General features: G+C 49.2%; 1 protein-coding gene across 1 annotated transcript in view; it reads left to right on the forward strand.

The window, feature by feature from the left end:
• Window positions 1-10,108, forward strand: part of TBC1D22A (TBC1 domain family member 22A) — a 509,073-nt gene that overhangs the window by 228,486 nt on the left and 270,479 nt on the right. The window contains 1 exon segment of the mRNA XM_031934660.1: window positions 2,101-2,163. Coding sequence (XP_031790520.1) covers window positions 2,101-2,163 — 63 coding nt within the window.

The following is a 10,108-nucleotide window of genomic DNA, read 5'->3' on the forward strand; positions in this document are numbered from 1 at the left end:
TTTTTAAATGCATTTTAATTTCAGAAAAGATTTCAAAAGGATGACACTAGCATCTATCTGCGAGTTTTACCAAGCAGAATTCTGTTATGAGTTTTTGAAGAGAAAGTTAATTACGAACAGGTTGCATACATCTTTATTTAGTTACTGTGATAGGTAATAAAAAGATTCCAGATTATTGTGAATTCCCAGACTATTTCTACATTAATACAGATGAGCCATGCATGCGGCAACGTGGTAGTTTTTCCTGTCTGCCTGATGGTTTGAGGCCTCTTGGAACTGTGCCTTCTGCGTTCTCGCCATCGCCATTTCAGGCAGAGCTGGGCCCGATGGGGGTTTGGAGACCCTGGTTTCTCCTTTACATCCACTTTCTCCTTTACAACCACAGGCGTTTGACCTGTGGACTGAGCCCGACCGGTCCTCTGACCCGCAGTGGGCAGTGCCGCCCCTGCACACTGGTGGAGGCAACAGGAGGAGGGTGGTCTCGGCAGGTTCCCCACTCGCTTTCCATCCTTTCTTCATTTGATTTTTATGTGCTCACTCCTCTGCTGAAGATGTTATGTCAGAGTCACGTGGATTCAGGGTTAAATGTTCATCTGGTCTGTCTGTTCCTCCCTCAGTCAGCTCTCTTGTGGCCTTTTTCTGACTTGCCCAGTTCTGTGTATGATGGGAGGCCGGTGGGATGGAAGGAGGGATGCACAGAGCCCCACCTGCCCAGCCTTGTGGAGGACCGCCTGTCTAACATTGGAGCCTCTCCTGACAATGAGGATGATGGCAGGGGTCGGGTCTGGTGGGTGCTGCCTCGTCTGCTTAATAAATGTGTGGCAGGTGCTCCTTTCTAAGGGGGGCTGTGCTGGCCCTGTTCGTGCAGAGGTGGCTCAGGCCTGGTTCATGCCCTGCAGGAGCTTCCGCTGCTCATGCCGGGACAGATGTGTGTCCACACAAGCGTAAATGTATGGGAGAGCAGTTAGGCCTCTGGGACACCCTGACAAGAGACCTGGGCCCTTGTCCCTGCCGGCACCTGGGCTCCTGCATGGGGCCAGCTGCAGTCCTTTGGCCCTGCCTGTCTGGATAGAGTAGTGCTGCTTCTGCCTCCTCCTTCTCGTCCTCCTCCTCCTCCTGCTCTTCCTCCCCTTCCTCCTCCTCGGCAGCACTGCCTTGATGTTCACCAGTCTTACTTGATGTTCACCAGTCTTACTTGATGTTCACCAGTAACCTTTTGAGATACTTGGAGCAGACATTTTGTAGACAGGGAAACTGAGGCCTGGCCACAGTGTGGTAAGTGGCAGAGTGACGGTGTCCCAGCCTCCTGGGTGTTAGAGTCCTCTGTGGAGATGTGCAAGGATGGGGTGAAATGAAACGCAATCCTAGCATCTCCCTTGGCATTAAAATTTGCCTGTCTTCCCTCAGCCCATTGGTGCCGTTGTCCTGGATTAACGGGAGCGTGGGCTGGTGTGAGATGTTCACGTGGGATGCTGGGAGCCCGCCTGTGATGCCAGCCCAAGCTCACAACACTCTTGTTTGGTTGCTTCTGGAAGCCACAAGTGTCCTCCTCTGCAGTGTTGGGGACTTTATTATGACTCTCCTGTCAGATGGTGGCCAAGCAGGAACCAGCCGACACTAATAGAGACTCTCAAATGCTTCCTTTGAAAAATGTTCTAGATTCCCCCAGGACTTCATAAAGTGGAGAAAAATGTGGCCTCTGTCCAAGAAGAAGCTGTCACAGCTGAAAACGTGTAAACTATTGATGTACTTGAATTGCTCTCTGTGTCAGAGGCTGAAAATCGATGTTTACTAATTGCTGTGGCTGATGTACTAAGCGGCCGAGGCCTGCTCTGTTCCTCATCACGCCGCAGGGGCTGCTGGATGGGGTCAGTGTTAAGCAAGCCTGTTGCCTAGGACTGGGCAAGCTGTTCAGAGAGAACAGACTTTGGATGCCTCCTTCAGGGGAGAAGGCGGTAACAGAGAGAACAAGAATCCTCAAGGAGAGAGCAGGGTAGAGACAAGGGAAGGACTTCCCTCAGTGTTGCGGTTTTCATCACAACGCTTGCAATGATGTTTGTTGTCACGTAACATAAATGTCTGTTTCTCCTGCTTCTCCAGATCCACATAGACATCCCTCGCATGAGCCCTGAAGCGTTGATCCTGCAGCCCAAGGTGACGGAGGTAAGACGCTCTTGCCGTGGGGCAGTTCCCCTTGTTGGGAGTGGCTGATGCCTGCTGTGCTAACCAGACAGTGGGTGCAGCCGGAGGTGCTTCACCCAGAAGCAAGGTTGCTGTGGTGAACTGCCGGTGCGTCTGGCCCTTGTGGACACAGTTGCTGACAGGAGTCTTATTTGTTCTTTGAATGGTTTTACTGTATAATATTGACACACAGCAAACAGTGTATGTAATACACATGTGTGGATGTATGCACTCATGTTCCACCACCAGATTGAGGAACCAGAATGCCCCAGTGCTGCCCAGCGACACGCATGGCCATGACCTCAGGCCTGACCCAGCGCACTGAGGCTGCTTATGTATCCCCGACCCCCTGCAACCCCCTTCCTGGATGACGCTTTCTTGCCTTTTATGTTTTCGATTCTTTGTGACTTTCATTCATGGGACAGTAGGAACACAATGTGTTCATTTAATTTGGGTCTTTTGGAGCCTGCATCACTCTTTGTGTAGTCTGGTCTCTGCCTCTTGTTTTTTTCCTTTATTTATTTAGAGACAGAGGCTTGCTCTGTCTCGCAGGCTGGAGTGCAGTGGTGTGATCTCAGCTCACTGCAGCCTCCACCTTCTGGGTTCAGGTGATTCTTTTGCCTCAGCCTCCCTGGGCTGGGATTACAGGCACCCACCACCATACCTGACTAATTTTTGTATTTTCTATAGAGATGGGGATTTGCTGTGTTGGCCAGGCTGGTCTCGAACTCCTGATCTCAAGTGCTCTGCCCTCCTTGGCCTCCCAAAATGCTGGGATTACAGGTGTGAGCGACGGCGCCTGGCCTCTCTCATTGTTTTCTAAGATTCAGCGAATCTGTTGTATCTAGTTGCATAATAGTTTGTTATTTAAATATTCCACACTCTCCTTCGCCTTCTTCCTGTTGGACATTTGGGTTGTTTCTGAAGTTCTGCTGTTAGGAAGGGTGTTATCTGGAGCCTTCACGTACATTTATGCAGGTGCCCACAGGTAAGATTTCTCTAAGGTGTTTACAAAGCAGTACAATTATTGCATCATTGGGTGTGGTGTGTGCCTGTTGTACCTTCAAGATAATGTCCACACACTTCCCAGATGGCCTCTAACAATGCAGCTCCCTTCTGCAGCGTGTGAGCGTTCCCTCCGCGCGCTGCACTTCCTTGCCAGTTCTTCATGCTGCGGACGTCTCGTTTTTGTTGCTCTGGTGGATATTCCTCCTGGAGTCCTCACGTTTGTTTCTCTGGTTACTCTCGGAGTTAAGCATCTCTGTATATTTACGGATGTCTTCTGTCTTCCCCCTTCGGCAAAATGTTCCTGCCTTTTGCCCATTTTTCTTTTGGTTTGTTGATTCACTCTTTCATTAGTTGTTGATCTTTACATGGTAAGAATTCTGATTCTTTGTCAGTTTGTATGTTGCAAAGATCTTCTGCCCCCTGCAGCTTTTCTCTTCCTTTTTTCCTGGTGGATCTTGATGATCAGAAGTTGTTAGCTTTAGTGTGGTTGAACTTAGCAGTCTCTTATGGTGAGCACTGGTTCGCGCTTTTATCTCAAGAACTTTTTTCTACACATGAAGGTGTCTGCCCAGATTTTCATCCAAAAGTTTTGCTTTTCACGCCTCCGTGTTCAGTTCATCTGCAGTTGATGGCTGTGTGATGGGAGGTAGGAGTCTGTTTAATTTCCTCCTGGGACAGCGGCAGGCCCCATACTGTTGTTGGGTCCAGCTCGTCTCCCGTATTTGTGATGTCACTCCTGTTTTCCGTCATTACCACATTCATACAGATCTGTGTTGTGTTGTTTTTTTGTCCCAGTATTTAGGTAGTCTTCCCTTCATATTGCACCTCGCAAGTAATTTAGCTTCATGACGCCCTCCTACCTGGTGGACGTGCACACCACCCCGTAGTTTCCTCTTCACCGTGGATGGCCAGTCCCACCCCTTGCTCTTCCACACACGTCTCAGAGTCAGTTTGCCAAGGTCTTTCACTTGGTTTTTGTTTTTTAGGTCTGTTTGGTTTATGACTGGAATTGCATGGAATCTTTCTATTGCATGGAAAGTTAGGGGTCAGAAAAGACAATTTTTAGTTTGGGAGAATGGATAGCTTTATGAAATTAAATATTTATTTTCGTGAATGTGCTAGTTCCTCTTTTAAAAGTCATTTTTAATGCTTTTCAGTGAAGCTTTTGAGTTTTCCCCATGAAGGGCCTTGTACAATGTGTTACCCACCGATGGAGGGTGTCCAGGTTCTTGATGCTTTGAATAAAGAATTGGACAAAATGCACAAATAAAGCAAGGAAAGAATGAAGCAACAAAAGCAGAGAGTTATTGAAAATGAAAACACACTCCTCAGTCAGTAGTGGACCTGAGCAAGCAGCTCAAGGGCCTGGTAACTGAATTTTCTGTTGTTTAAATCCCTCTAGAGGTTTCCCATTGGTTACTTGGTATACACCCTATGTAAATGAAGTCGTGGCCGCAATCAGTCTGATTGGTTGCAGAAAGTGACCAATGAGAGGCTGAAGTGAAGTTATAAACCACTCTATGCAAACGTCTGATTGGTTGTAGAAAGTGATGAATCGGAGGCTGAAGTCACAAAGTTACACATCTATGCAGATGAAGACTTGGCCTGGGACCAGTCTGATTGGTTGCCGGAGGGGACCAATCAGAGGTACTTTCAGTATTTCATCTGCCATGCAGAAAAAGGGTGGGTTGTGAAGGGAGTAGCCTCTGGTCCTTTTGTTACCTGGGCATGGAAAGTTTTTTTTAATTTAGTTCTAGGAAACTAGTGTGAATTGACCTTAGGTTACCTCTGCCTCCAGACCCTATTCTCCTGCCTCACATGTTTTATTAGATTTATTCTTAGTTATCACATTTTTTCTTGTTATAGTAAATGTTATCTCTTTAAAGCTGAATTTTGTTGTTTGAAATATTTTGTTTTGCATGTTGATTGCTTCAGTAAACGCACTTTTAAACTTTGACATTTCTTGTCTGTGCAGTAAATCTGTTAAAAAACAACTCAGGATTGTTAAAGCAAAAGTACTTATAGATTGTAGAATACAAAAAGAGAAAATTAGTATCCAACGGAAGTAGTCATTTTGAGACGCTTCTCTTTGATTGTCCTTTTTAGTAATTGTGCTTATCATACCTGGAAAATGAAATTATTATAGCCTCCTTTTTACTTATGATTTTTAAAATGGGAAATAGAGCCTGCCACAGGATCTTTGGTTTATTCTTATTTATTTTTTCCTACCACTTGCCACATTCTTTGTACGGCTGACCTCTCAGGCCCCTTGGTCTCAGAGTGTGGACCCTGAGTCACTGCTAGTGGTAGCAATTGGCAATTGGTCCTTTTGTCTCTGACCCCTGTGGGCCTTGAGCTGTTGGTTTGGAAAGCTTCCCCTGTCAATTGAGAAAAATGATGAGACAACTCTCCATCATTTTAGGAGGTTTATTTGCCAAAGTTAAGGAAGCACACCTGAGAGACAGGTCTATGTCTTTCTCCCAAGATGATTTTCAGGGCTCCAAATTTAAAGGGGACAGGGCCGGATATTGAGAAGTGCACAATTTTCATGTAAGAGGGAGATAGAGAAAAACAGTCATTCATGCCTTTGTCTGGCTCAGTGACTCTGCATTTTTTTTGTTTTGTTTTTGAGACAGAGTCTCACTCTGTCGCCCAGGCTGGAGTGCAGTGGCCGGATCTCAGCTCACTGCAAGCTCCTCCTCCCGGGTTCACGCCATTCTCCTGCCTCAGCCTCCCAAGCAGCTGGGACTACAGGTGCCCGCCACTTTGCCCGGCTAGTTTTTTGTATTTTTTTAGTAGAGACGGGGTTTCACCGTGTTAGCCAGGATGGTCTCAAACTCCAGACCTCGTGATCCGCCCGTCTCGGCCTCCCAAAGTGCTGGGATTACAGGCTTGAGCCACCCCGCCTGGTCACATTTTTTTTTTTTAAACGTAAAATGACATAGACAAATGGAGCAGAGGGAAGATGCAGGGAGTCTGCATGTTACATAAGATCACCTAGACACAGTGGGGCTGCTGAACAATCAGATATGCATTTGTGTCTGGTGGGCCAGGGGAGACTGGGGCACTTGACTCTGGAGGGTCATACTGAATTGCTGGGGGTGCCTCACTTCCCTGCTCTGTGATTTCTTTTATTTCCTGGCCCGGTTGGGCCGCGGACCCCTCCCTGGTGCGCCTGGTGTGTCTGTGGATCTCTTTCTGCAGGGGACTCTGCAACCCAGCCTCATGCCCTGCAGGGTGCACAGACCGTGGCCTGGTGAGTGCCTGGGGCCAGGGGCCAAGGTGAAGCTCAGTGGCCCAGCCATCCCAGGCTGCAGGCGAATGGGCTCCCCTTCGAGAACCCACAGGATGGTAGCAGAGCAAGGTTCAGCCTGCAGGGGTTGCTGTACTCGGGGAAGCTGTGGACCAGGCCCTCTCCCTGCATCGAGCCAGTCTGTGTGCCCTCCCCACCCTGATGGCTGCTCCGGCTGGCTAGGCCTCTTCTCTGAGATTCTTGACTCTGTACCTCTGGCTTTTGCCGCTTGAGTTTGGGGACTTGTCGGCTCTTCCTGTTTCGCTGTAGTGGACTTCCACCCTAGCTCTTGCCTCTGGTCACTGCTCTGAGTGTGAGTCTAGAGGGGCCAGCAAGGTCCTGAGGGAGTTGTGAGGAATTGGGCCCTGTCTGGCGGCGTGGGGAGTCTGAGAGGCCCCCTCAATGTTCTGCAGCTGCCGGGTCTTCCTGTGCCTGCCCCAGCAATAAGAAGCAGCACACAGGAGCGTGTTTCCTTTTATCTGGGCCGCTGCTGTGAGATGGCCCCAGTGCAGCGGGGAGGAAAGGAATTTCCTTGAAGAGATTCTTACCTGACTTCTTTTCTGGCTGAGACTGTCTAAGGCAGCAGTGGAGGCACTGGGTAGTGGTTGGGATTGAGGGGTGGCAGAAACTCCCAGCAAACCGGGAAAAGCATCAGTTGCTCAGAGCTTGCCTGGCTGCTGCTAAGGGCCCTGCCGCCCGTGGATGCACCTTCAAGGGAGGTGGCGTGCTTAACTTTTACCCAAGCCCTTTTAAGTGTCACCCTGTAGACTTTGAAAATGCTTATTTGGAAAAATGATATGAAATCTGTCATATATATATATGTATGTATGTGTATATGTGTGTGTGTATATATACACATATCTAAATTTAAAAAGTATATATATGTATATATTTACCAGTCTGAGAGCAAAAGCTTGGAACTAGCTAAATGCAGGTTTTTTGGGGGAGGGGGGAAGGTACGATTATTTGATGCAGGGCTTCAAAGTCTCACAGCATGTGTCCCTTGGTGTTGGGGATGGGACCTCTTTTTCTTCCAACAGGCTTTCAGTGATATCTGCTATGTGGCGAGCTCATTGTGGTGAAAATCACGCGGCAAGATAATTTCAGGGTAACCCTTGGCAATACCTTCTGAATGCGCTCTCAGCTGTGAGTGCTTTCCTGGCTTGCTTGCTGGTGACTAGGATGAGAATTTTTATATTTTTATTTTTATTTATTTATTTTTTGAGACGGATTTTCACTCTTGTTGCCCAGGCTGGAGTGCAATGGCGTGATCTTGGCACACAGCAGCCTCTGCCTCCCGAGTTCAAGCCATTCTCCTGTATCATCCTCCGGAGTAGCTGGAATTACAGGCAGCACCACTACACCTGGCTAATTTTGTATTTTTAGTAGAGACGGGGTTTCTCCATGTTGGTCAGGCTGGTCTTGAACTCCTGACCTCAGGTGATCTGCCCGCCTTGGCCTCCCAAAGTGGTGGGATTACAGGCGTGAGCCACCGCGCCTGGCCGAGAAAATGTTTTAAAGCCTCTGCAGCTTTCTGAGGGGGACGGTGGGGACCCTCAGGTGCCACAGTACAAATCAGGTGATTTGGGAAGGAGTTTATAAAATGATACTAAATTACTTTGGGATTAGAACTAGTTTTTGCCATTTCAAAACACTGGCATAACTCGTATGAAGTGATTTAAGACAAAAGGTAAAAGGAATGAGTCAATGAGAACAACAGCAGCTGCAAGGAAAGGGAAGCCCGGGCCTGGAGAAGGCCTCTGTCCTTTCTGATGGAGACAGTCATCCTGTCAGTTGGCCTCACAGCTTGCCAGCATGAAGAGGAGCTCGGGATCTGTGACTGTCGCCTCTGCTCAGAGTCTTTTCGTGAACAAGTTGGTAAAGCAGCGGATTGATTTGGGTCCGTGCAGGGTGTCCTGAGTAGCCACCCCCTGGGCCAGCATTCTTAGCTTCCAGCCCTGCAGCCGGCCCTGGGAAGGAGGGCACGGGGTGGGCACCGGAAGAGGAGCCTACAGTTGGCTGGCAGGTGGGGGACAGGCAGGGTCTCTGGGGACTGAGCTGAGTGGGGGTCTCAAGGCGGACACTCGAGGGCCAGAGGTCCTAGAGATTGGGGCCAAGGGAGCCTCTGGGGCATGGCCAGAGATGTCCTGAACCTGGGGGCCGAGCTTCCCCCTGCCTTGCTGGTTTCCCGCAGGTTGTTCCACATCCTGTGGGCAGGCAGGAATCAGACCATCCTTCTGGGGTCATGACTTTCCAGTGTCCCAGGCATTCTCTGTTTATGGAAACTTGTTTCCATTGTCGTAGGTGGTGGGGATTTTCCTCTTCAGAGTCTAGACAAGGCTGATCTGTGGTAGCATTTTAAGAGATCGGTTTCTGTCTGCTGCGTTGGTGGGATGGCTGGTGCTTTTGCACTTTTCTGGTGGGTTGGTGGGGGGTCCTGCTGCTGGGGTAGGTTGAGCTAGGATGATTTGCAGGCAGGTGAGGCTCACATTAGCCTTTCAGCCACGTGCGGGGCGCCTGGGACCTGCAACCTGCGACCCGTGACCTGCGTTTGGCTTAGTCGAGGATGGAGCCATCTTGGTTCTTGGTGTGCCCCCAGCACAGCAGTGATGGGAGAAAGGGCAGCTGCAGGATATTCAAGCAAGTAATTTACCTTTTCTTCCCTGCTGCTACCCAAAGAAATGTAAATCATATATGTTTTCTTACTTTCTAAATTAATAGCTATCGTTGGAGGGAGCTAAGCAGCCAGAAGGTGAGTTTAGATCCATAATTACACGGAGAGCAAGGAGAGCCTGCCCAGAATAAATGTTGGGGAGGGGCTGCATGGCTCTGCGCGGTTTGTGGCAGTGATTTAATTGGCGAGGCTGGTGTGCGTTTAGGATAGGTGAGCTGCCTGGGTGCCGCTGTCTTCTACAGTGGGGACGGTGGGCCTGGACACAGCTTGCAGGCAGGAAACGTGCTCAGGCCTTCTCTTAGTAGCAGGGACTCAGCACTGATGGCAGATGCAGGAGCACACACCGTGGGTTTTGTCTGGCAGGGCCTCTCCATCCCAGATGCTGGGCTTATTGGAAATAGGAAGGCTTTCCAGGGAGAAAAGAAACAGCTCTCCACCTACGAGCAAGTCACTAAGGAAAGGCTGCTCACTCCGTTTCTCAGCCACATGTAGTTCCCAGATAGACCCTGAGCTATTTCACTGGCCTGTGGCTGTGTGTGTGTGTTCTTTTTTGTGTGTGTGCGCATGTGCCTCTGTGTGTGTACACGGGCTCTTGCCTCCCTGTGTATATGTGCGCATGAGCTTTTCGTGTGTGTGTGCGCTCTCTGCATGTGCACATGAGCTTTTCTCTGTGGGTGTGGATTGATGCCCTTACACTCTTCTGTGTGTGTGTACACGGGATTTTCTCTGCGCTCTTCTCCGTGTGTGTGCGCTCTTCACGTGTGTGTGCTCTTCTGTGTGTGTGCTCTTCTGTGTGTGTGCTCTTCACATGTGTGTGTGCTCTTCTCTGTGTGTGCTCTTCTCTGTGTGCATGTGCTCTTCACGTGTGTGCTCTTCACATGTGTATGTGCTCTTCACATGTGTGTGTGCTCTTCACATGTGTGTGTGCTCTTCTCTGTGTGCATGTGCTCTTC

This window comes from Piliocolobus tephrosceles, chromosome 19, assembly GCF_002776525.5.
Source record: "Piliocolobus tephrosceles isolate RC106 chromosome 19, ASM277652v3, whole genome shotgun sequence".
NCBI classification, from domain to species: domain Eukaryota; kingdom Metazoa; phylum Chordata; class Mammalia; order Primates; family Cercopithecidae; genus Piliocolobus; species Piliocolobus tephrosceles.